Genomic DNA, 25564 nt, shown 5'->3' on the forward strand with positions numbered 1-25564 from the left:
GCACTTAGACCGCATGTCTATTGCATATACCTTAGACCACTGACTAGAACTGAGGAAAATATCACCTGCAACATCACAATCATACCTATTTTTAGCAATAAAGCGAACAAGTTTCACTATATATACGTCAAGAGAAATAGCATGATCATCAAGTGAAATGAAATTGGCAGAACTCCTAAATGGAAAACCCAAGCAAAAAAAAAAAGCCCGAGAGAGTTGCCCAAGATACTACACAAGGACGAGACGGAAAATGAATTGGAATTGTATACTTGTAAGAAGAGAACCGCTGTTACAAGCTTGAGAGGGATCACCATGTTTGTCTTTATCTTTCCCGGTGATCTGGAGAAAGTAGCAATTATGAGACGAAGCAGTTAGGAAATAGTTTGGCATAGTTGAAAATAGGTTTGAAGAATCAGAACTAAAGAGTAAAGCTAACCTCGCTCGACACGAGGCAATCCCAGATTTCCCAACAGGCGATGGATTGTAGGAATCGAACAATGGAATCTTCTTTTTCGACAATCGATATGATGCACATGATAATACCCAAGAAAAGCTGCAGGATAGTTACAGGTAAAGAATATAATGAGGCAAATACAGGAAAGAAGATCCAGTCCTTAGATAAATCATAGACAAACCTGCAGTGATGGTTTGAAGCTGAAGAGGTATATGGATGCAACCATAGTAAGTAGCATTGTGATTGATGTAGAATAAACCTAGAAAGACAAATGTAAATGTATGTTTAAGAACAGATTTTTCTTTTACTTACTTAAGTTTGATGATGAAGAACAAAAATGTTCTTCTTACCTTCACAATATTGTCTGCATACTTCATTAACCACGAGACCAGTAAGCCGGTGGATCCGAGATTCAGAACTACCATCCAAGTGGTGATGCTACACCCATCAAAGATACGTTGCCACCAAGGACCCTTTTCAAACCCGTGTCGGAAATCATCTGCTATAAGCCGGGCAACGTTGAAAAGAGAGCCAAACCTGGTGACGAGTAAAGAAACAAAAGGTACGATGATTAAACCATGGATATCATTGGTTAATGAAAAGGCTGCTAAGTTGAATAAGTAGTGTGACAATAACATTCTTGGCATGAGAAAGTTTGATCTGAAGAAGAGATGCCTACGTATATAACTGCAAGTTTTGCCAGTATAAGGTGTCGTTGTTTCTCTTCATCAGAAACTCTGTGTAGATTCCGGCTAGCGCAGACAAACCAGCTGAGAGGATGCCCAGCAAATAACCTTGTATAGGTGCCGTGAATAAAGAATCACATGAAGCTTCTCCACATCCCTTAACCTGAGACAAGAAGACAAATTGAATGCTTGAAATTTTGATGCCAGCTTAGCTTTTGGATTGCCAGAACAAAAGCAGTGTGCTGAATGCTAAGTAGAACAACATAAGGTTCTAAGCAGTATGACAAAAAGGAGAACATAATACACAATTCAAAATGTTTATGCATCATCTCACCTGGCTGGTAGTTGTTCCAACAGCTAAAAGACCAATCGCCATCCACTGAAGTTTAGATAGTCTCCTTTTCAAAAATAACCTATAACAACGACAGATTACAAATTAGTTAGTTAACCCAAAGAGAGAGCTTGGCACAAAAGGATAGTATAGAGAAAGAGAAGGCACACAAAACAGATACCTAAACAGTATGCCAGTGGTCACAATCTTCAAATTACCCATAATCTGATAAGTGGATGTGTCCACATAAGTCAATGTAGCAAACTGCACATTGTTATGTATCAGGTATATAAGAGACGGAATAACAAATAAGCGCACACTCTTCCAATCCGTAGTAATCCTAGCAGTAGTTGAAGAAGATGTCCGCATCTCTCTCCAGAGAAATAAACCAGAAATGATCAGCTGTAGAAGAGAAGTAAACAAACTCAGCAGCTAAATAAGAAATGCAAAAAAACCAGTACCAGCATCAAGCTTTTTAGAGAAGAACAAGATACCTTAAAAAGTTCAGCAAGAAAGGGTACAGTTGCGTAATCATACTTATAACCTCCATCGCTTTGAGAAAGAGTTGTTAAAATCCCCTGTAACATAATTTTACTCAGTGAGAGAAATAGAAACAAAAACTTATCTATCACTTTCGAAATCTATCCCGTGAATATCATTGCCAACATTTCAATCTCAAACCTAAACACAGAACATAAAAGTATGATGATCAAGACTTCTATAGACTAATAATAACAGCTTTCAGTGGAAACACAACACTCAGCAAAAATTCTTCAGCTACAAATAATGAACAGTCAATCTACAAAATCACAAGCATAAAGTGAGACAGAATGAATTCTAAGAAACCTAGCCAAAATAGAATGAAATGGTCCCTAAATCGTCAGAGAAGCAATCGAGCACTCGCAAACGCAAATTGAGTATCTAATCTAACACTGCTTGACGCCTTGGAAAAGAGCAATATCACACTCTAACCGACATGATCCAGAATTAGATTTGGCGACAGTAACACCACCGAGAACTCAAGATCTATAAACTCGACATAATTCTAAGAATTCATGGAGCGAAGATAACAATCTCGATAACAAAATCTCGATTCGATCATATTTAGCGCGACAGAAGAAGAAGAAGAAGACGAAGCAAAGAAGAAAGGAATTGGAACCTGAGAGCTGGTGAGAATGGTGAGAAGTACAGCAACAAAATACCACGGAGTAGCCACCATTCTTCTTCTTCTTCTTCGTCTTCGACTTCACACGACGAGCTCACTCATCATTTTCTCCTCTTCTCAACTGTACACAATCGATTCGCATCACCGGCGTCAAATTTTTCTTTCTTGCTATTCCTCCCAATTAAAAAATAAAAACAAAAATGTTAAAAGTTTGGAATTGGGGGTTTTGGGCTTGACTATTACCAAACTTATGGGCCTTAAATACAAGTTCGTTGTCCTTTCATCGGCGGAAGCAATAGAAATAACAAATTCAAATCCAGTTGTAAATTTAGTTTCACTTCTGACTTAGAAAAAAACAATCGGGCCTAGACTAAGGCCCATGGCAACATTATTACGAATTTAGATTCAAGATGACAAGACTTTTCTTAGAGCATGGGGTTACTACTCAATGCACAGTGTGAGCTGCAATGCTTCTGTTTTCTCCAATGCTATCAACCTTCTTTTATGGGGTTTTCCTTTTATGCTCACAACAGAAGGCACTGCTCCAAAGCAATGAAGCCAATACTCTACATTGCTTTTGTTGTCTAAACCAAACGGTGTTATCTAAACAATTGTGCAAGGATTCAATCATACATAACCTTGTAATGACAAAAATTCGGATGGATAAGCTTTGTCTTTTGTTCACCAATCAGTACAGGTTATTGAAGGCACAACACAATTTTTCACATATATATTTTGTAAGTCCTAGTTATCTCCTACTGTCTACTCTAAGAGTTTTAATGTGTTACCATATCCATAATATATATCAACCCATCAACCTATGAATATAGTCTTTAAATACACAAAAGATTGTACTAAGAATCCATGTATCGAAATGAATATCAGCATAAACTAGAAAAACCTTGGTCACAGCTTCTTTAATGAACAAATATGAAGCAGCTTCTTTCCATTCGAGATCAGAATCTCTAAGGGTCCAAGTATTGCAACGATGATACGTGACTATATGGTTGATGTTAGTGATGAAGTTGGTTGTTTTGGGTTATGATATTTTAGTTTAATTATTTACTTTAGTTAATACATTAGGGTTAGGTGTTTTGGTTTTAACGTTTAGGTTAATTATAAGTTGTATCATGGCCTATATAGATATAGGTCTTTATGCTAATGAGAAATCAAGCCCCAAGAATTAACCGTAATCTCTAAGAGAGACTAGGGTTAAGAGGGAGCTAAGCTTTTAGAATCTCTCTTATTCCTTAAGCAAAAGTTGGTTCATAACAAACGACTACAGAACAGAGCAATACATCTTCTACAGCAAGCCAAATCAACAACAGAAATTAAGGAAACTGGTCTGTAGTGTATGCCAAGTACTTATGATTGTTAATGGGAAGACTTAAGCGACCAGAATCAGTAATGGCGCTAATGCTCAGAATCAGTGATCGTTAGCTTTACGTTTATCGATCAAATGCATAACTATTTATTAATAAATTACAAATATATTCTCAAGCCAACAAGTATCTTCTTCCCCTGACTCAAATCTACGACCTTAAAGATTAAGTTTCCCAACCTAAATCCAACAACCAATGATGCTTTCAAATTTCATCCATATTCGCTCTCTTATATACATAAACTGGTTTGGTATTATCATGAGATTCTGCGAGAACTATGCTTCATCATATTCATCTTCTTCTTTTTCAGACCAAGCTTCCTAAGCAAACTCCAAAAAACTGTATGTTATCTGGTTTTGATGTTTTCATCTTGGGAGAAATTGAAACCTTCTTCTTCATAGTCTCCATCTCCATCTGTGTTGTGATTGTTGTTGTCCACTTTGCTGCTGCTGCTACTCTCAGTATCGTAGCTTTCCAATTCCCTGCTGCTGCTACCCTCTGCTTCCTCTGTCAAGATCTGTACACCGCACTTATCTTGTCACCTTCGTACTTGTGGTTGAACTCAAATGTAATCTCGCTCATAGTCACATCCTCTTCATGGCATTTGCGTCGTTGGTTAAACAAGTCACCATGACATATAACCAGATGTTTTGACTCCAAAAACAGTAATGTATACCATTTCAAATTGTTGACTGTAACACCTCCTTTGCTTCTTATACTACAACTTATAAGATCACTAGAAGTCACAACTGGCAAAATGAGAAGGCAAGCCTTAAAGCTTGAGGAAGCAGAGAGAGTACCCGGATCCAGAGGGATGGTTATGGATCTCCCTATAGCTTTATGAGTGAACTCTGCTGGGATTTGTTTACTGGTAAACATACATACTAGAAGATTCTTCATATTAGATTGTGGTGGGATATTGTTATCCTAATACGCCCCCTCGAGATGATGGCTCTTTTGCCATAAATCTCGGTATGTTCGGGCATGAATCGGTGGGCCAACTATGGGCCAGACCGATTGTGGATTGGGTTGAGTATGTGCGGACCACGCTCTGATACCATATTAGATTGTGGGCTTCCAACCTAAAACCAATTGGCAATGAGTGGAGAGGCCCATATCTTATATATACCACTTAAGATCCTACTCAACTTCCAATGTGGGATATTGTTATCCCTAATACTTCATCTAGCTTCAAACAATTGTTGAATTCGAGTTTCTTGGTTGAGTTATGGAAAGAGAAGCGTACTCTCTTCAGTGATACACAATCCTTTGCTTCTAGGAAATAGAGGGAGGTGGGAAGATCCTTAATTGACTTGAGTTTTCGGCAATTATCGACGTTAAGCCATGATAGACTCTTGAGACCTATGACGCAAGGTGGAATCTCCTCTATATCACTGCTACTAAGAATTAGCGAAGTTATACAGAATGGGACATGTGTCAATATCTTGACCCTTGTGCTGGAAACGTTAAGGTGATCAATATAAGACAAACATCCAACGGCTGATGGAGGGACATCTTCTATCTGTGTTCTTCCGAGATTGAGAATCTTGATGTTCTTGGAGATATCTGGAAAAGTTCTCAACCGTGAGCAACCACTCATCTCGAGTCTCTCAAGAGATGCTAAGTTGATGTTGGTGGGAATAACTTGCAGCTTAGAGCAGTGTCGAACATTTAGTTCCTTCAGTTTGTGTAGATTCTTAATAGAAGAGGGAAGCTCCACCAAACTTTGGCAGAACTGAAGTATCAATTTCTCGAGATTAGTAGCATTTGAAAGATTTGGAATTTCTTTCAAGCTAAAGGATCGGTTCAGATCTATGATCTTGAGATTATGAAGATGCTGCATGTTAAAAGACAACAAAAAATGAGTAATATATACCCCCAATAATGTTGGTCTTATTTTATTTAGAAATATATCTTTATCAAATACCAACTTTGATTCCACCCCAGAGTTTCTCCAGCTTGCTAAATGGCATATGAAGTTTGACGAGATGTTCCGGCCGAAATCTCAGAGGAAGACTTTTTCTCGGGTAATATTCCCAATATAGTAACCTAAGAGGAGGTAAATACTCCATATCTTCTGGTATTTGCAAAGTACCTTCCCCACCAAACCAACTTTTATAGATTATTAGGAAACGAAGATTACTCATTCCTTCAAAAGCTCCCTTACTTACAGAAACCTCTCCCATATTGGAAGTATCAAATGATATACCTTTGACAGTTCCAGTACCCTACCAAAATAATATTGCCAAAGAATACTGATTATAATTGTTTTCACTAATAATAAATAGGCAATATCTAGGAAAATTAAAATATATGTAAGAACTTAAAACTTACTGTCTCGTCTGTTAGTACATCACAAATCTCTTTGGCCTCGATTAAAAATTGACGTTTCCCGGGCTCGTCAGACTCTTCACGAACTATCTGTTCACCCAATTTTTGTAATAGATGGTGCATCACTATCCGTCCACAAGTAGATATATGCACGAGAGATCTATCGGCTAGGATCTTTAAACCATTTCGAGCATCCAAGCCACTCTTAGAAAGCACAGATATTACATTATCCTCCAATTGATTGTTGAAGATGCATGCAATGTGGAGAAATAGAGATTGATCTTCCTTCTTCGATAATCTGTTATATCCCACTTTTAATATGTCCACAATTTCTCTATCAAGACTAGTTTCGATTCTAGATAATTGAAGTTCCCACTCGTCTTTGTGCTCACCACGCAAAGATGAACCCACGACACAAAGGCCTAATGGAAGATAACCGCAAAGCTCAGCTACTTTATTGGCAACCTCTTCGAAACCATCTGGTACAGAGGTTCGTTCGAAAGCAGCGAGACATAAGATCTCAAGAGCTTCTTCCTTGGATGGAATATCCACTTGGTAGATATCCTGAATCTTGTGTCCTTTCAAAATCTTCTTATCTTCTGTGGTAATGATGATCCGACTTCCCTGACCGAACCAAGAAAGTTCCTTAGCCAATACCTCCAATTGCTTTCGATCATCAACATCATCAAGAACGATGAGCACTTTTTGATCTTGTAGCCATTCTTTTATTGCGCCTAAATTATCTGTCTTCATATTCTCTTGCTTCAAAAGCTTAGACAGAAGGTGCTGTTGCAGAGACTTCTTGGATTCATAGTCATTATCACCCACTATGCTCTTAAGACTTCCCTTGAGGTTCCCCATAAAAAATTTAAGCTGAAAACTACAAGAGAGTTGGTTGTATAAAGCTCTAGCAATGGTAGTCTTACCAATCCCAGCAGGACCCCAAATTCCAATCATCTTCACATCATCGCTCTCGAGGCAAAACAAAGAGTCCAGCTTTGTCAAGTGAGCTTCCATCCCCACCATCCCCTCAAAATCCCTTGAAGGTGTAGTAAGATTCAGTTTGTTTGAAACATCTCTACCAAACTTTTTGATCATCTCTGCTTCATCATCCCTAACAAAAGCATAAGAAAGAGGGTCTAAATTACAAAAAAAAAAAAAAAAACTGAAGCATTGCAATGAGAAAGATGATAAAAAAGCACTAATTCATTCAGACATACTATTTAATAGAGTGCTCCCCAGCTATGTTTGCGACATCGGTCAAAGCTTTGGTCCAACTCTGCTTCTTCTCCTCGGGTTGACCTTGACAAGTCCTCTTGAAAGCTCTCCCGAAGCCTCTGCTCTGTTTCCGAACATCGGAGGGATCAACTTCGTAAAAAATAGGAATCACAATTTGCCCCTCATCTTCTTCTTTGCACTTTAAAATTTCAACCAGTTCACCTAAACACCAGCTGGAAGAAGCGTACTGCTTCGAGAACACCACGATCCAGATCCTCGATTCTCTAATAGCTTGTACAAGCTCAGGTCCGATCGTGTGGCCTCTCTCCATCCCCTGATCACTGAAAGTGGTGATACCTTTGCTTGCAAAATGATTTCGCAAATGACTGAGAAACCCTCTACGGACATCTGGACCGTGGAAGCTCAAAAAGACTTGGTATCTTTTGACGCGAGACGAAGAAGAAGAAGAAGAAGCCATAAGAGATCACAAATCTTGAAGATATTTTTAGAATGATTTTTAGTAGAAAGTATGATTGGGAATGCAAGAGTTCCTTTGGTTTATGTATTGAAGCAAAAGACGCGTAAAGAAATGAGAACATTTCTTAGAAACTGGAATGTACTCAGAAAAATACAAAAGAATAGAAGAGAAAATTCAAAGGAGAGTTGCGACGACTCAATTATAAGCATGTTTATAGTCGTCGAGGACCAATGACACATTAAAGCTTTTGTCATTTTTGCGGTGAAATGAGCAAAGAGTTGAAGTAGCAGAGTCAAGTTGGCAAGAAGACGACGAATCAATTTAGGAAGGCTTCTCTTCTCTCAACCACATACCAATTTTGTAGATTTCGTTTGAAAAGTAAACCGGCCTGGTCTTTTATTTGTTTTAAAATAAATAATAACGATTTGACCATCAAGAACCATAATTTCTTTGCAAATTCTGTAAATTGATTAATTATATCGAATTGACCATTTGAACATCAACAACCAAACTTTCTTTCCGACCTCTGGATGTTGATATAATTTTACTTATTCCTTTTGAAGAAATTAAATAGAGTGTGGCTTCTTTTTCTATAAGATTCATAGTCTTTATTGGTTTGGTGGTTGCTGCTACTACTCTCAGTTGCATAGTAAAGGAAAAGTTATCACAGAGTTGCAATGCTTATGAATAAACCATCGATGGAGGAGAACAATGGTTCCTTGTTAAATTACATCGAAACCAAACAGGTTTGGATATACACAAGACAATAACCAATACTAATACAATGGTGTTTCTTGTATTCAATAGTCTTGTTCTCATTGTCACAGTAAGTGAACTCGAAACATAACCCCTTGCTCATGGTCACTGGTTGATGAAACAAGTCACCACCAAATAACTATTTGGAGGCCACCACTTCCACGGGAGAGTCTCCTCAAGCTCAGTTTGCAGGACTTGTCAGCTTCTTTGTAAAGAAAACAATCGGATACTCCTTCAGTGATGGCTTTTTGGTTCTACAGGCATACATAGCAGGTGAGGTCAGATATGAAGATACAAGTGAAATTAGTTATAGCTTAGAAGAGCTATAAGAAAGGCATTACCTTTATCCTGAAGTTATGTATGGTATCATTGACAGTGAGAGTATTACTCGGTAGTTTGAGGGAATGATCCATCCATCCGTCTACAAGCTTTTTAAGAAGAGTAACACTAGCTCCTATATTTTTTTTGTAAAGAATATCCCATTGCTTAAAGCAATCAACGTTTATGGTCACACAGCTGATAGCAATTGCTGTAGCTTCCTTGGCTAGAAACGGATTTCCTGTATCTACACCTTCTCCAGATAGTTTCAAGGCAAAAGTGAATATCTGTTTCACTGTGTTGCTTCCTGGTGCAAAGGCTACTTCCTTTAACAAGGGGTAAATAGTCCCAAACCTCTCTGTTGCCTGTGTGCACCATGCTTGTGATCAGAATCGACAGTCGCATCAAGGTTTTGTTTTGTTTATATAAATCCCAATACTACTCCTTACCTCTACTCTAGCGAATGAAGCAGGGAATGTAAGCCGCACCAAGATCCTAAATGCAGAAGGTGGAATCAGCGGATTTTTCTCCCTAAAAGCAGCATTTAAAAGTATGGTCCGAGAATCTGGCTTCGACAAAATGCTGAATTAAAAGAAAAACAAGATCAGATGGTTGTTACATACAGCAGAGGAGGCGGATCACAAGTAAAAAACTGGACTCACATCTCAACATATCGCAGGATGAGATCCACTGACTGAGGGCTGTAGCCCTTGTTATTATCGACTAGTGGTAACAAGTTATGCGCCCATGAATACAAGCCAGCAGATAAATCATCTTTGAAGGCCTGCCACCATTTATAAAGTTGAAAATAATTAACAAAAACACAAACTTCAGACACTCGTGGTACTCCTAGTTCAGAAAAAAGAGTAACATTGACAGTAACCTGAGCCATCGTCCAAACTAGAACCGGAAGCTTGTCCTCGCCTTGATACCGAGGTCTCTCCCTCAGCATCGGCAAAATAGAAGTCAAAGCATCAGGTTTACTACGCACCACAATCGCTAATGCAACAAATGATGCCACCTACAAGTACAAAAACAGTAAGACAAACAAAGGTAACTTGAATACACCATTTAATCACACAATATTACCTGAGATTTGAAACAGGTATCTTGTGCATGTGCTGTCCAATCAGTGAGAACTCGATCAAGCGCCCACATAATGAAAGTAGGGTGTTTAGTAGTTTGAAGTTGCTTGATCCACACGCCTGATGTTTCGTAGACAGATTGAGGAATATGAGATAAAGGAACATGCTGTTGTTTATTAGCAAGCAAGATAAGATATCATCAAGCAAGCTTCTTCATAGACTTGTTCTTTCAAGTAAGATTTGAAAATAATCTCACAAAGACTGTAAAAGAAAATTGCTCACATCGGAAGAAGGAACTTCATAGAAGACGTTCAACCATTGTGATGATATTTGAGGAAATGCGCTCTCTAGGTAAAAGTAAAAGCTCCATAAGCCCAGCTCCGGCACATCCTGATACAAACAAAAGGAAAAAATTTTGAAATTTGATTTTGTGGTTTATCGATTAAACCGAATGTATCGAGCATAAACCTCTTCTTTGGCGAGGTAAGCCGCAAGATCTGACGGAACGATCTTCGCCGCCGCTTCGGCCAGAGACGCTATCGCTTTTTCGGTTTCCTCCGCCGCCGTACTAACATCTCCCACATCAGTTTCCTCCGCCACAGCTTCGGGACAAGACACTGATAATACCTCCTCCGCCTTCGGATTCGATTTGATCGGATCACTTAGGTTTTCTCGATTGTCCTTTGTTTTTCTCCTCCCCATCTGTCGATAGTCAAAAATCGATGTTTGCTCTTATCCCGACGTCGATTACGTTCACCGGAGCAGAGTCCTTGACAGAACGTTTCAATGCTTCTCTTGCAACATGATGACTCCACGTGTCCTTTTAAAAGAACATGTATTGGGCCTTTATTGGGCTGTGTTATGTGGATCTTTAATAAACTCAGCCTTTTAGAGAAATTCAAAAAATTAATTAATTTTCTGGTTTATGATTCAAGTTACAAAAGCCAAAAGGGGAGGGAAAAAGAAAAGGCAATCGAGAAAACCTAATGGAGGCGAAGGAGGTATTATCAGTGTCTTGTCACGAAGTTGTGGCGGAGGAAACTGATGTCGGAGATGAATCGAACGGTGTTGGTGCGGCGGCGGAGGAAACCAAAAAGGCGATAGTGTCTCTGTCCAAAGCAGCGGCGAAGATCGTTCCCTCAGATCTTACGGCTTACCTCCGAGAAGTATTGGTAAGTACATGCGATGTGAAGTTCGGCTTGTTCAATTCGATAATCATTGTTTGTTTGTTAATAGGACAAGCATTGGCCTATCCCGGAGAAGCAGATATTGATATTAGTCGATTACTTTGGTGATAAACTTTCCCAAGTCTCATTCCAATGGGTCAAGATGTTCGAGGAGACTCCTTTATCCACACTGATCGACGTGAGCTTTTTAGAAATATTTTCTTATACGCTTTCGTGCATCTCAAGTCTAGATTCTTGAAGCTGATATCTTGCTTCTTCTTAATAAAAATAGGTTCCTTTATCTCAAATTTCTACACTTGTTTACGAAACATCAATTGATTTTATCAACAAACTTCCATTGGAGACTACACTACGTGCCTTTGTACTGTGGGCGTCTGATCTCATTCTCACTGAATGGCCTGGAGTTGTCAAAGTTGAACAACTTAATTCTAACAAATCTAAGGTAATTTTGGAATATACATCAATTTTGTGTGTGATTGAATGGTGTTTTTAGTTACCTTTGTTTGACTGACTCCAATGTACTTGTAGGTGGGAACATTTGTTGCATTAGCGATGGTGTTGCGTAGTAAACCTGATGCTTTGACTACTGTTTTGCCAAAGCTGAGGGAGAGACCTACGTATCAAGGCGAGGACAAGGTTCCGGTTATTATTTGGATGATGGCTCAGGTTAATCTCATTTTATTTTATGAATTAGGACTATGGAGAGTGTTGAATTTTGTGTTTTGCTAAACTTTCCAACTTTATAAATGGTGACAAGCCTCCCAAGGTGATTTATCTGCTGGCTTGTATTCATGGGCGCGTAACTTGCTCCCACTAGTCGGTAATAACAAGTGCTACAGCCCTCAGGCAATGGATCTCATCCTGCAATTTGTTGAGATGTGAGTCAAGTTTCTCTTGTGGTCTCCGTCCTCTGCTGTATATCTATCATTATGTAACAACCATCTGATTTTGTTTATGCATTTAGGATTTTGTCAAATCCAGAGGCCCGGACCATACTTGTAAATGAAGCTGTTAGGGAGGGAGAGCGGCTAATTCCACCTTCTTCATTTATGATCTTGTTACAACATACATTTCCTGCTTCATCCTCCAGAGTAGAGGTAAATAGTAGTGTTGGAATTTATATAAACAAAACAAAACCATGATGCAATTGTCTTTTCTGATCACAAAACATGGTGCACACAGGCAACAAAGAGGTTTGAGGCAATTTATCCCTTGTTGAAGGAAGTAGCCCTTGCACCAGAGAGTGCAAGAGGAAGCAACACAATGAAACAGATACTCACGTTTTCATTGAGATTAGCTGGAGAAGGTGTTGGTAATAAACAAAAACCTTGATACCTTGAGTTTTCTGCTTCCCTCTCCCTGTTCGCCAAATAGAGTTGTAATTGATTATTGTTGTTACAGGAAATCCTGTTCTAGCCAAGGAAGCTATAGCAATCTCTGCCTGTTGTGTGACCAAAAACGTTGATTGCTTTAAGCACTGGGATATTCTATATAAGGAGAATATAGAAGCTAGTGTTGCTCTTCTTAAAAAGCTTGTACATGAATGGAAGGATCATTCCCTCAAACTATCATCTTCACCAAGTGATACTCTCGCTTTCAAGCATACTATATATAACTTCAGGATGAAGGTAATGCCTCTCTGAAACTCGTCTAAGCTATAACTAATTCCACCCATATTTTTTTCTCTGACCTTACCTGCTATGTCTGTAGAACGAAATAGCCATAACTGAAGGAGTATCCAATTGTTTTCTTTACAAAGAAGCTGGCAAGTCCTGCAAACTAATCTTGAGGAGACTCTCCTGTGGAAATGGCAGCCTCCGAATAACACCCATTACCGCTATGGTTTTAGCAGCTGCAGCAGCCGCTGTAGGATGTGTTGCAGGAGCCGCACTTACTCTATCTTCCCAGTAGCATAATGATAAGCAAATTCAGTCTCAAGTACCTAGAGTCCTAGACGGTGATCATTTGACCCTGTAAATATTTAAGATTCTATCTTTAGAATAGATAGTAAATGATAGGATTTAGCATAATATACGCATAACTCTAGTTAAGAAAGAAACTACCCAACAATGCTTTGAGCCATTGGCTGGATAATTTCGATACATTTGTGTAAGAGTCAGAATATGTGAGCAATAAGAGTAATGTCACAAAGTATGATTTAAGACTCCAAGAAAGCGAGACTATATGGAGTTTACTCAGTAGGGAGGAAGAAGAAGGTTCGTCTCTCAGCTGCTGCTCCTAGATGTCCAAGTGTCGATGCTGGAATCTACAATGAGTGCAATCAAGAATCAATCATAGTGAATAGAGAAGATATCGTCTTGGGTGTTCAAGCCTGATCACCAGATTCGTCCAGTTTAACTTACAGAGTTACAGGTAAGAAAACGAGCCCATGCAAGGTGCCGATTATAACCAAAGCCAAGTACATTTGAAAGTAATACATTTGTATCCACAAATACATATCCATTTGTATCAAACTCGAGCAAGAGACCAAGAACTTGCACAAGGAAATCACCACAAATATCTCATATCTTGTGAAGCAAAGCACAATCACTCGAAAACATGTTTTTCACTCATTAAGTCCCACAAATTTGACCACCAAACCAATAAAGTCAAAAGAGTAGCATACAAGATCCATCAGCTGAAGACTGAAGCTCCCATGGTTCCAAGTGCCTCTCTTGCTCTTTGTTCTCTGTTCCCACTACTCACTGCATTTGAAGCAGTTGCAGGATATAAACATAGATCCACAGAACAAAATGAGGATTTTGAGAGTTGTCTTTTGGTACAAAATCGGATAGATGAAAGCAAACCGGCGAGTTTGGTCTGTCGATCTTAACAAACTAGACGTAAGGTTTTAGTGTTTGTCGCTCTTATTGATGAAGACCTCAAGGCCAAAGTATGTAAACATGTTTACAAGATATAGTTGAATCTAAAAGAGATACACACATATATTAAAGATAGTTGTTACATGTGTTGAATCTAAAAGAGATACACACATATAATAAAGATAGTTGTTACATGTACGGGACATGACAATATCCTAATAAAAAGAGTCCAGTTTTGTCAAGTGAGCTTCCATCCCCTCAAAATTCCTTTGATGGTGTAGCGTTGAGTTTGTTTGAAACATCTGTAGCAATATTTTCAATCATCTTTGCTTCATTATCCCTGACAGAAGCATTACAAAATGGTGTTGGTCGGTATACAATTACAAAAAGAATGATAAAAAGCACTAATTCGTTCAGACATACCAATTAAGAGACTGTTCCCCAGCTATGTTTGCAACATGTGCCAAAGCTTTGCTCCAACTCAGCTTCACCTCCTCAGGTTTCCCTTGACAAGTTTTCTGAAAAGCGCTCCCAAAGTCTCCGCTCTGTTTCCGAACATCGGAGGGATCAACTTCGTAAAAAATAGTCATCACTATCTTTCCCTCATCTTCTTTGCACTTGAAGATTTCAACCAGTTCATCTAAACACCAGCTTGAAGAAGCGTACTTCTTCGAGAGCACCACGATGGAGATACTCGATTCTCTAATAGCTTGTACGAGCTCAGGTACGATCGTGTGGCCTCTCTCCATCCCCTGATCACTGAAAGTGGTGATACCTTTGCTTGCAAAATGACTTTGTAAATGACTGAGAAACCCTTTACGGACATCAGGACCGTGGAAGCTCGAAAAGACTTGGTATCTCTTGATGCGAGACGAAGAAGAAGAAGATGCCATAAGAGATCACGTACAATTCTTAAAAACTTGAAAATGTTTTTAGAATGCTTTTTAGTAGAAAGTATGATTGGGAATGCAAGAGTTCCTTTGGTTTTTTTATTGAAGCAAAACGCGTAAAAAGAGATAAGAACATTTCGAAGAAACTGAGATGTCTGAAAAATACAAAATAGAAGAGAAAATTCAAAGGAGAGTTGCGACGACTCAACAATAAGAGTGTTTCGGTTATAGTCGTCGAGGTGAAACAGAGAGTCAAGTTGGAAGAAGACGACGAATCATGAAAGATTCAACTTAGTGGGTTCTGTTCACAACCACATACCAATTTTTGCAAATTTGGTTTGAGAAGTAAACTGGCCATGTGTTTTATAAAAAAAAAAAAAGTATAATATCGAATTGACCATTTGATTATCAAGAACCGAAATTTCTTGGCAAAGTTTGCAAACCCTAGAGTTTATTTCTTCCACAAGAAAATAAATTCTTGTTTTTGGGAATGATGATTTCGGATGGGAATTATAGCCAATGTTTTTATTGGTTTGGTGGTTGCTGCTACTACTCTCAGTTTCATAAATCATCTGTGGTGGAGAAGAGTGGTTCCTTGTTAAATTACATTGAACAAACAGGTTTGGATAATCAGTGTAACATACACACAGACTAACCCTAATACAATGGTGTCGCTTACAGTCAGTGAACTCGAAACAGACTCATGTTGATGAAACAAGTCACCACCAAATAATATAAAACCGATGGTCTTCTAGAGAACGAGTTGACACATCTGATTAAAGACATGCAAGATTACTCTCCTTGATTCCTCCAGTTTCACACAATTTCAGCAAATACCGTCAATGATTCACACTTGCTTTGCAACGAGGCACTACAAACAATCGAAATGTGACGCAGAGTCTTCATTTTTCCCTCTTCCCCTGACGACTTTTTCAAGTCTTATTCCTGTAAATCAAACATTTTGCAGACAGAGGGAATGACATGGGCTTTGGTTGTTCAAAGGGCTCAACCTGTTGTACTCCTCAAGGAGGCTAAGTGTGTGGGAAACCTTAGGAGCATACATATATATGTTTTGGCTTGGAACTTGCGTACCTATTGACAGGTTTGTGAACTGAATAAAAAAAAACTATTATTGAAAAATTGTAGGAAAATATGAAACAGCCAAAAAAATCTTACAAATCAGAATGGAGCGTTTGTTTTTATTTTCTTGGACCAAGCTTCCTGAAGCAACTCCAGCAGCCTGTGTGTGTAGTGCTATCCACATCCTCAACTTTAGACACCTCAACATTTCGGTGGCAGATGTCGCCTACAGCTTTAGGTTCACAGCCCAAATAGTCATCATATCCATCTTTCAAGATCAGTACACCACACTCAATAATCTTGTGGTTATCTGAGCAGGTGAACTCAAACAGAATCTCACTTGTATTCACATCCACTTCAGGGCTTCCGTTTTGTTGAGGTAACAAGTCACCACCAAGTATAAAAAGATGCTGCCATTGAAATTGCGGAGGCTGCTCTGAAGTCAATGCCAAATAGTTTATCTGGTTAACGACCACACCTTCTTTGTTTCTTAGATGACAAGTTACATGAAGAAGTGCGTTGTCCTTGATTGGCAAAAGCAGGAGGCAAGCCTTAAATCTTGATGAAGCACTCCCTGGGGAGATGGTTATGGAGTTTCCTGTAGCTTTGTGAGTATACTCCACAGGGAGTTCTTTACCCGGTAAGCAAACATACTTGGCTTTCAAATGGTGTATGATCTGTCTTCTTCCTTCAGCATTGAGCCTCAAACAGTTACGGAACATGAGTTCCCTGACTGAAAATAATTCGACTTTCTCAAGTGAAACACAATTGTCTGCGTGTAGGGACTTGAGCGAGAAAGGGAGATCCGCCACTGACACAAGTTTTCTACAGTTTTCGATGATAAGAGTTTGTAGCCAATGGAGACCGTTGACGTAATCTGGAATCCTCTCTATACCACTACCGCTTAAGTCTAGCTTCCTTATATTTTCTGGAACATGTGTTAATCTCTTGAGGTCTCTACCAACGAGCCTTTTGGGATGAGACCAAGGACCAACAATTGATGGACCTCCTACACAGAGATTCTTGATGTTCCTAGAAATATCTGGAAAACTTCTCAATCGTGAGGAATGGTTTGTGTCGAATGTCTCAACAGATGCTAAGTTGTTGTTGTTTGTTGGAAAAACTTGTAGCTTTTTGCAACCCCACATCCTCACTGTTTTTAATTTGTGTAGATTCAAGATAGAGCAAGGAAACTTCACCAAACTCATGCATTGTATAAGCGTCAGTGTCTCCAGATTTGTAGCTTTCGAAAGATTTGGGATCTCTTTCAACTTAAAAGAAAAGTTCAGATTTACCTTCTTCAGATGCACAAGGGACTCCATGTCAAACACCACAACAAATGAGATATATCATATATATATGGCTAAATCATCAGGAACATATTAAAAAATATCAAATACCAACCTGTATTCCTCCCCATAGCTTCTCGAGTTTGCTTGATGGCATATTGAGCTCGATGAGAAATTCAGACCGAAATGTTGGAAGAAGATTTGTTCCTGGGTATGAACTCCAATATAGATACCTTAGACGAGAGCGAAAGTCCATGTCTTCTAAACGAGGTAGACATTCCTCTAGTGTACCCAAGTTAACATTTGCATTGGAACCACACATGCAAACTCTTAAAAATTGGAGATTACGCATTTTTTCAAACGCTCGCGCACTTATAAACAACTCCCCAGTCTTGGACATATCAAAAGATATACCTATGACAGATTCAGCACTCTAACATGTACCCAAAAAAGATTGGTTGATCAGTTTATTTTCATGATAAGCAAGACGTGCCAAGTAAGATATACGTAAGAACTTACTGTTCTATTTGCCAGAACATTGAGAATATCTCCAGCTTCCACTAGAAACTGACGTTTTCCTGGCTCGCTAGACTGTTCAACAACTTCCTGCCAACCCAATTTCTGGAGTAGATAGTGCATCACTATCTTCCCATCGGTAGATATATGGACAAGAGCTTTATCGGCTAGGATCTTCAACCCATTTTTGACATCCAAGTTACTGTCAGCGAGCATAGATGTCACAAGACCAGCATCCTCATTATTGAAGAAGCAAGCTATGTGGAGAAATATACCTTGATGCTTCTTCAGTAATTTGTCATATCCCACTTTTAATACGTCCTCAATTTTTCTATCAAGACTAGTTTCTAGACTAGATAGTTGAAGTTCCCACTCGTCTTTGGTCTCACCACGCAAAGATGAACCCACAACACAAAGGCCTAATGGAAGATTACCACAAACCTTTGCTACTTTCCTTGAAACGTCTTCAAATCCACGACATGGAGAACTTTTCTTGAAAGCAGATAGACAAAAGATCTTAAGAGCATCCTCTTTGGAAAGAAAACCCACATGGTAAATATCATGAATCTCATGTGCCTTTACAATCCTTTTATCTTCAGTGGTAATGATAATTCGACTTCCAGAACCAAACCAAGAAAGCTCTTGAGCCAAGGCCTCTAATTGCACAAGATCGTCTACATCATCAAGAACGATAAGCACTCTTTGATCTTGTAGCCATTCCTTTATTGTATCTAAATTATATACCCTCATATCCCTTTGGTTCAAAATCTTGGACAGAAGTTGGCTTTGTAAACACAACTTGGAAGCATATTCATCAACACCACCAATTATGCTCTTATAACTTCCTTTGAGGTTCCCCATAAAACAACTAAGTGGGAAATCGCTACAAATTCGGCTAAATAAAGCTCTAGCAATAGTAGTCTTACCAATTCCTGCAGGACCCCAAATGCCAATCATTTTCACATCATGGCACCCGAGGCATAACAAAGAGACCAGTTTATTCAAGTGAGCTTCAAGTCCTACCATACCCTCAAAATCTCTAGACGGTCTAGCATTCAGTTTACTTGAAACATCCATAGAAATCTTTTCAATCATCTCTGCTTCATTAGCCCTAACAAATGCAGACAAAAAACCATGTTAAGGAGACTAAAAAAGTGAAGCCTTTTTCAAAAAATCGATAAAAAGCACAAAGTTACATTCAGAGACGTTTTACATACCAATTAAGAGAGTGTTCTCCAGCTATGTTTGAGACATGAGTCAAAGCTTGGATCCATTTCTGCTTCACTTCCTCAGTCTTCCCTTGACAAGTTTTCGTGAAGTCTCTCCCGAAATCACAGCTCTGTTTCCGAACATGAGACGGGTCGATTTCGTAAAAAATAGTCATCACGATCTGCCCCAAAGCTTGTTCGCACCTCAAGATCTCAACCAATTCATCTAAACACCAGCTGGAAGAAGCGTACCTCTTCGAGAGCACCACGATCGAGACTCTGGACTCTCTAATAGCTTGCACGAGCTCAGGTCCAATCGTATGGCCTCTCTCGATCTCCCGATCGTTGAAAGTGGTGATACCTTTGCTTGCGAAGTGATTGTGTAAATGACTGAGAAATCCTTTACGGACATCTGGACCGTGAAAGCTTGGAAAGACATGGTATCTCCTCATATGAGACGAAGAAGAAGCCATGAGGCCGAGAGATATGGAAGAAGATATTATTCTACCAACGGAATTGATATTTCAATTTCAAAGGTATTTTTGTAAACTGTAGAGAAACTAAACTCTAAAAAAGCTCTGGGATTTCGGTTAGTTTGGTTACAAATTTTAAAACCGGAAATAACCAAACTTTTGTTTTTCTAAAGGGTTAATATGACCGTTGTATCTCACATAAACCAATATATGTTCCGGGAATTGTTGATTTTGACAGATATGGTTCAAAAATAACACTTTTAAAAAAATGTTTGAATTTGGCTATTTATATAATCGGTAGTTGTGTTGTTCGTTTCAAGTTGCTATATAGATTTCTTGACTTTTTAACTTTGTAATAATCGATGTCTAAAAATATAAATTTCAGATAAAAATTAAAGTATACGGATCTATACTATACATTCGAAACTAATTGGCTAAATTTTTAAAATAATAATTATATTTATTTTAATATAATATAACTTTTGTTTTATTTTAATTTTAAATCAGATTAACTTAGTTTTTTTTTTAATTATCTTGTATTCGTTTCAGTTATTTATTTACTACTGTTATTTTAATTTAATTTAACAATTTTTTTTTTCGCTAAGTTGTTTGTTTAATAGTCGTTCGAATACAATGAATAAACATTAAAGATCACTAAAAGAATTGCTGGTCCCCTTTACTTGTTTAGTCATAAACATAATTGTTAATGTTGCAGATTTGCACGACTATAGAATTGTTCATCAAATATAAATCCAAATAGATTTTTCATTATCTCTTAGAGGAACTTCTCGAAGCTTTCCTATACTCAAACCTCCAAGTTTTGCAATAATTTCCTTCCCCTTAACAATAATTTTTTTTTGGTCATATTACCTTATCTATACTAATATTTTTGAAGTATATTTTAGAAATAAATCCTCATTTTCAAATTATTTACAATGTATTCCATATCCAAACAACTTTATAATTAAATTATATCTACTATCTATATAACCAAACACAAATTATAGATTTTAACATTACTTATAAAACTAGAAATATCCTTAAAATGTTCAAAAATTAATAATATAGATATTTAATTAGAAGCTTTTGTCAAGGTTTAAAATTTGATTACTTTCTTATCTTGCATCACTCTTGTATCCAGATGTACGGTAGGCAGCGGTCGTCTCTATTCTCAAAGCCTGATCTAGTATAATATGCTCATACCTCTAAATTTTGTGGTAATCTTTTCCTCCTCGGAGATTATAAAAAAAAAACTATTCAGGTTTATGTTTCTAAAAATAATTCCGTAATCATGTAAATCTGCAACACCAGTCATTGCGGCTCTGATTAGATCACAAACCCACTACTTATTTTTATTCTTAAACTCCTTCACAAAAACATATAGTAGTGAAAATATTACACTGCATTTGTTACTTTATATAGGTAAAAATCTACATAATACAATATATTTATTAATTTTCCTTAACACCTAACTATTTTTTACATGTACTTTTTAAGAAAAAAAAAAAAAAGAAAAATACTAAAACTTTTACCAACAACATCAACAATCCATTTTGATAATGTCATTTACATATAAATAAATAAATAAGTCGGCAATTTTCCCTCACACTACTGTAAATCCGATCCTAGTATATAAATAAATACGAAATAAATTATTGACATTTTTATACTTTTTGTGCTGAGTAAATAAAATTAATATTTTCGCAACGTCGTGAAGACCATTAACATAATAAAAAGTAGTATAACCAACCAAACTCGCGGGAACACATTATTATATGGGAACTCCAAAGAACAAGGACATGTTTTCAACGATCAATCACAATTCTGGGAATTATTAGGGCCAAACCAAAAATATAAAAGATACGATTTTGATTCCTTTCTCTTTCGAATCTGCCGGTGGTTCCAAGTTTTACTGACCGGCCGGTGGTGTGACAACGTTCTCTATACAGGTAAAATTGCCACTGTTGATGTTTTCTAATCAAAATACCAATTTGAGATTGTTTGCTTTGGTGATCAGGTCGGAGATTTGTAGTCTCCATTGATCGATTCTTTATCAAAAGGATCTTCATTTTCAGGTTAAATTTTGTCTCAAAACCCTATTGAACAATGTCTAGAAATGTTCTTTGGTCTCAATGTCTCATTGTATGATTGGTTCTGTTTTACAGCTTTCGTATATCTCAAAGCCTTTTGGAAACAGTTTTGTTGGTTTTACTGAGATATAAAGAGATTTTGAGGGTTTTCCATAACAGAACATTGTTTGTTTGTCTGATGGAGCAATTCAGACAAATCGGTGAAGTTCTTGGAAGTCTTAATGCACTTATGGTATTACGAGATGATATCTTGATCAACCAAAGACAGTGTTGTCTCTTGTTAGAAATCTTCAGTTTAGCTTTCAACACCCTAGCAGAAGAGATCAGACAGAATCTCAAGCTTGAGGAGAAGCAAACTAAATGGAGAGCTCTTGAGCAACCTTTAAGAGAGCTTTACAGAGTTTTTAAAGAAGGCGAGTCTTATGTTAAGCAGTGTATGGACAGTAGTGACTGGTGGGGTAAAGTTATCAATCTTCATCAGAACAAAGATTGTGTTGAGTTTCATATACACAACTTGTTCTGTTATTTCTCTGCTGTTGTTGAAGCCATCGAAGATGCTGGGGAGATTTCGGGTCTTGACCCTTCTGAGATGGAGAGGAGGAGAGTTGTGTTTTCAAGAAAGTATGATAGAGAGTGGAATGATCCTAAGCTGTTTCAATGGAGGTTTGGGAAACAGTATCTGGTGTCTAGAGATATTTGCAGCCGGTTTGAGCATTCTTGGAGAGAAGATAGATGGAATCTAGTGGAGGCATTACAAGAGAAGAGGAAATCGGACAGCGATGATATTGGTAAAACCGAGAAGCGTTTAGCTGATTTGCTTTTGAAGAAGTTAACCGGTTTGGAGCAGTTTAACGGGAAGCTGTTTCCGAGCTCTATACTTCTAGGTTCAAAGGATTACCAAGTGAAAAGAAGGTTAGATGCAGATGGACAATACAAGGAGATACAATGGCTAGGTGATAGTTTTACAGTGAGGCACTTCTTCAGCGATCTTGAGCCGCTAAGTTCTGAAATTTCATCTCTTTTAGCGCTTTGTCATTCGAACATACTTCAGTACCTCTGTGGATTCTATGATGAAGAAAGGAAAGAATGTTTTTTGGTTATGGAGTTGATGCACAAAGATCTGCAGAGCTACATGAAAGAGAACTGCGGACCAAGACGAAGATATCTGTTCTCGGTTCCAGTCGTGATTGATATCATGCTGCAAATTGCAAGAGGAATGGAGTATCTCCATGGAAATGATATCTTCCATGGAGATTTAAACCCCTTGAACATTCTTTTGAAAGAGAGGAGTCATACTGAAGGTTATTTCCATGCGAAAATTTCTGGATTCGGTTTATCTTCTGTCAAAGCTCAGTCTTCTCGGTCTTCCTCGAGACCAGGCACTCCTGATCCTGTGATCTGGTATGCACCTGAAGTTCTAGCAGAGATGGAACAAGACCTGAATGGTACAACTCCGAAGTCCAAGTTGACTCATAAAGCTGATGTGTATAGTTTTGCAATGGTGTGTTTTGAGCTCATAACAGGTAAAGTTCCATTTGAAGATAGTCATCTTCAAGGTGAACAAATGGCCATCAACATTAGGATGGGAGAGAGACCTCTTTTCCCTTTCCCTTCACCAAAATACCTCGTTAGTCTGATCAAACGTTGCTGGCACTCAGAACCGAGCCAGCGTCCTAACTTCTCTTCGATTTGCCGGATACTACGCTACATCAAGAAGTTCCTAGTTGTGAATCCAGATCATGGTCATCCTCAAATGCAAACTCCACTAGTTGATTGTTGGGATTTAGAAGCAAGGTTCTTGAGAAAGTTTCCAAGTGATGCAGGGTCTCACACCGCATCCGTGAACCAAATCCCTTTCCAACTCTTCTCATACCGGGTTTCGGAAAGAGAGAAGATGAATCCAAACTCAAAAGAAAGCTCAGAAGGAAGTAGTGAATCTGAAAGCGTTTCAGTGGTTGAAGATCCACCCAATGCCATGAGTACAAGAGATACAAAATCATTGTGTCAAGATACAGTATCTGAATACTCAGATACAAGATCAGTCTACTCAGAAGCTCCCATCAAAAAGGTCTCAGCTTTAAAGAAAAGTGGTGAAATGGTAAAGCTCAGAAAAAGTCCAAGCTTAGGTTAGTCCTATTCAACCTTAATCACTATATTGACAGGATCTTTAAGTTAATAGATCATCATAAAAAGACAAATATGTTTATGTTAATATCATCAATGCAGGTTCAGAAAAGTTGAGATCTATGGGAACTTCACCGGTGAAAGCAAGATCATCGCCAAAAGCATCACCATTGAATCCATTTGGAAGAAGCATAAAAGCAAGGAAAGATAATAGATTGCCTTTGAGTCCAATGAGTCCTTTAAGTCCAGCAATACGCAGAAAACAAACTGGTCATGCTTCAGATTCTGAGCTTACTTAGCTTTTCATCAAAACTAGAGGAGAGGAAGATCCATGAAAAAGCAGAAAAGATAGTTTTTGGTCAGTATTCAAAGCAGAGTTCAAAGTTTCAGACATGAAAAAAAAACAAAAAACAATGAGGTAGAGATCTTTTTGAATACATTTTTGTGGTTAAGTTAGAAGATTCTCTTGGGATTTTGTCTTCAAGAGTATGGTTTATTTTTTCTTCTTTCTTTCCTTTGTAGCTGATGTTTTTGGAGTTGGGTTATGAAATTAAGAACACAGTCTAATGTTGTAAAGTTTGTTTTCTTTTTTGGTTTAAAACAGACATCAGCTTTTTGGTGAGAGATCAAAATTCAGTTATCCTTTTTTTTTTGGGCTTATTAAATATATGTACTCAGTAGAATGAAAAACTAAATTTTTAGAGGTGATAAAAAAAAAATTAAATCTCTCTCCTCTAGTGTGGCATAGTTACATCGATATCCCTGCCTTGATTTGATAGATACAAATAATAGCTTTTTGAGCAACCTACACCCTAGGCAACAAACAACACGCTTCTCTGCAACTCTTCTGACGCGCCGACCTGGGGAGGAGGAAGATTTTGGAGAAGCAGCAATGATTATCGAAGATACAGTACAGTCTTCACCAAAACATTCTCCAGGAAGAACCAATACGATATTATCCGATATTATATAAGATTGGGAATACAAATCGGTTTACCGAATAACTAAATAGTTATTTAAACCGATACTAAACCATTAAACAACCCAACCCAAAGCTTATCAAGCATTATAAAATACTTTCCCAACTGGTTTGTAAAGCAAAACCTATTATAATAAGGGCTTAATTACAAAATATATACCCTAACCGATATATTGGCAACCCAACCTTAATTATACATTAGTTAACATACAAAAACTATACCCTAAGCACTAATGAGTCAACCCAAACAGTATTACAACTACCATAGCATTAGAAAACATACAAAAACTATAACCTAAACAGTAATTAAGGAACCCAACACAAATTACCCAATGGGTCTAAATAAATCCAAATAGGAACGCAATAGCGGCAAGAAGGTATCCGATAACTTTAATAAAAACAGATTAAGTTATTACATTAGTAAATTCCCCCCTTAAAGTAAAGGTAAACCAAAACATTCTCCAGGAAGAACCAATACGATATTATCCGATATTATATAAGAATGGGAATACAAATCAGTTTACCGAATAACTAAATTGTTATCTAAACTGATACTAAACCATAAAACAACCCAACCCAAAGCTTATCAAGCATTATAAAATACTTTCCCAACTGGTTTGTAAAGCAAAACCTACTATAATAAGGGCTTAATTACAAAATATATACCCTAGCCAATATATTGGCAACCCAACCTTAATTATA

General features: G+C 37.8%; 6 protein-coding genes and 1 pseudogene across 10 annotated transcripts in view; 1 reads left to right on the forward strand and 6 right to left on the reverse strand.

The window, feature by feature from the left end:
• The window catches only part of LOC17878842 (CMP-sialic acid transporter 1), a 40847-nt gene extending 38043 nt beyond the window's left edge, over positions 1 to 2804 (reverse strand). For 3 of the 4 annotated variants that reach the window (XM_023779269.1, XM_006284012.2, XM_023779268.1), the window contains exons 1-9: positions 2631 to 2804; positions 1966 to 2049; positions 1653 to 1873; positions 1475 to 1553; positions 1134 to 1303; positions 805 to 991; positions 636 to 713; positions 437 to 553; positions 31 to 339 (exon numbers count right to left, since the gene is read on the reverse strand). In XM_023779269.1, coding sequence (XP_023635037.1) covers positions 229 to 339; positions 437 to 553; positions 636 to 713; positions 805 to 991; positions 1134 to 1303; positions 1475 to 1553; positions 1653 to 1873; positions 1966 to 2049; positions 2631 to 2690 — 1107 coding nt within the window. In that variant the 5' untranslated portion in view covers positions 2691 to 2804 and the 3' untranslated portion in view covers positions 31 to 228. The remainder of the gene's footprint in view (positions 1 to 30; positions 340 to 436; positions 554 to 635; positions 714 to 804; positions 992 to 1133; positions 1304 to 1474; positions 1554 to 1652; positions 1874 to 1965; positions 2050 to 2630) is intronic. The other variant, XM_023779270.1, reaches the window with a different exon arrangement.
• A 1520-nt stretch (positions 2805 to 4324) lies between these two features.
• On the reverse strand, positions 4325 to 7463 carry LOC111829474 (annotated as a pseudogene).
• On the reverse strand, positions 7378 to 8045 carry LOC17877980 (disease resistance protein RML1A). The gene is made up of 2 exons (XM_006285120.2): positions 7570 to 8045; positions 7378 to 7463 (listed from the first exon to the last, which is right to left on the reverse strand). Coding segments are annotated over exons 1-2 (477 nt in total). The 3' UTR covers positions 7378 to 7462.
• An 881-nt stretch (positions 8046 to 8926) lies between these two features.
• Positions 8927 to 10906, reverse strand: LOC17880305. The gene is made up of 7 exons (XM_006283987.2): positions 10673 to 10906; positions 10209 to 10370; positions 10003 to 10140; positions 9782 to 9903; positions 9569 to 9701; positions 9143 to 9484; positions 8927 to 9055 (listed from the first exon to the last, which is right to left on the reverse strand). The coding sequence occupies exons 1-7, from the start codon at positions 10904 to 10906 to the stop codon at positions 8927 to 8929; spliced, it is 1260 nt and encodes a 419-aa protein (XP_006284049.2).
• Positions 10907 to 14261: 3355 nt separating this feature from the next.
• On the reverse strand, positions 14262 to 15110 carry LOC17878904 (disease resistance protein RML1A). Its single transcript, XM_006284540.2, has 2 exons — positions 14637 to 15110; positions 14262 to 14553 (listed from the first exon to the last, which is right to left on the reverse strand). Exons 1-2 carry the CDS (start codon positions 15104 to 15106, stop codon positions 14472 to 14474), a joined length of 552 nt encoding a protein of 183 aa, XP_006284602.1. The 5' UTR covers positions 15107 to 15110; the 3' UTR covers positions 14262 to 14471.
• Positions 15111 to 15694: 584 nt separating this feature from the next.
• LOC111829629 (disease resistance protein RML1A-like) lies at positions 15695 to 19690 on the reverse strand. Its single transcript, XM_023779294.1, has 5 exons — positions 19206 to 19690; positions 17992 to 19099; positions 17588 to 17905; positions 16280 to 17499; positions 15695 to 16195 (listed from the first exon to the last, which is right to left on the reverse strand). The coding sequence occupies exons 1-4, from the start codon at positions 19667 to 19669 to the stop codon at positions 16303 to 16305; spliced, it is 3087 nt and encodes a 1028-aa protein (XP_023635062.1). The 5' UTR covers positions 19670 to 19690; the 3' UTR covers positions 15695 to 16195; positions 16280 to 16302.
• Positions 19691 to 21937: 2247 nt separating this feature from the next.
• Positions 21938 to 24318, forward strand: LOC17879381 (probable serine/threonine-protein kinase DDB_G0268876). 2 transcript variants are annotated; one of them, XM_006283161.2, is made up of 2 exons: positions 21938 to 23885; positions 23986 to 24318. In XM_006283161.2, the coding sequence occupies exons 1-2, from the start codon at positions 21938 to 21940 to the stop codon at positions 24180 to 24182; spliced, it is 2145 nt and encodes a 714-aa protein (XP_006283223.1). In that variant the 3' UTR covers positions 24183 to 24318. The 2 variants fall into 2 exon arrangements, with proteins under 2 accessions (XP_006283223.1, XP_023635508.1); XM_023779740.1 differs by having other exon boundaries at positions 23992 to 24318.
• The last annotated feature ends 1246 nt before the right edge of the window (positions 24319 to 25564 follow it).

The sequence above is a fragment of the Capsella rubella genome, unplaced genomic scaffold, assembly GCF_000375325.1.
Source record: "Capsella rubella cultivar Monte Gargano unplaced genomic scaffold, Caprub1_0 scaffold_7, whole genome shotgun sequence".
NCBI classification, from domain to species: Eukaryota; Viridiplantae; Streptophyta; class Magnoliopsida; order Brassicales; family Brassicaceae; genus Capsella; species Capsella rubella.

Bases quoted from the DNA above. Each gene is read 5' to 3' on its own strand.
- LOC17877980 (XM_006285120.2), bottom strand. From the start codon at position 8,045: ATGGCTTCTTCTTCTTCTTCTTCGTCTCGCGTCAAAAGATACCAAGTC.
- LOC17880305 (XM_006283987.2), bottom strand. From the start codon at position 10,906: ATGGGGAGGAGAAAAACAAAGGACAATCGAGAAAACCTAAGTGATCCG. The intron at 10,141-10,208 runs GTAATATTGTGT...TTGTACTTGTAG, and splicing joins ATACCTGTTTCAAATCTCAG to GTGGCATCATTTGTTGCATT. The intron at 9,485-9,568 runs GTAAGGAGTAGT...TGGTGCACACAG, and splicing joins CTTCATTCGCTAGAGTAGAG to GCAACAGAGAGGTTTGGGAC.
- LOC17878904 (XM_006284540.2), bottom strand. From the start codon at position 15,106: ATGGCATCTTCTTCTTCTTCGTCTCGCATCAAGAGATACCAAGTCTTT. The intron at 14,554-14,636 runs GTATGTCTGAAC...TGCTTCTGTCAG, and splicing joins GGGGAACAGTCTCTTAATTG to GGATAATGAAGCAAAGATGA.
- LOC111829629 (XM_023779294.1), bottom strand. From the start codon at position 19,669: ATGGCTTCTTCTTCGTCTCATATGAGGAGATACCATGTCTTTCCAAGC. The intron at 19,100-19,205 runs GTATGTAAAACG...TGCATTTGTTAG, and splicing joins GGAGAACACTCTCTTAATTG to GGCTAATGAAGCAGAGATGA. The intron at 17,906-17,991 runs GTAAGTTCTTAC...GGTACATGTTAG, and splicing joins ATGTTCTGGCAAATAGAACA to AGTGCTGAATCTGTCATAGG.
- LOC17879381 (XM_006283161.2), top strand. From the start codon at position 21,938: ATGGAGCAATTCAGACAAATCGGTGAAGTTCTTGGAAGTCTTAATGCA. The intron at 23,886-23,985 runs GTTAGTCCTATT...TCATCAATGCAG, and splicing joins CAGAAAAAGTCCAAGCTTAG to GTTCAGAAAAGTTGAGATCT.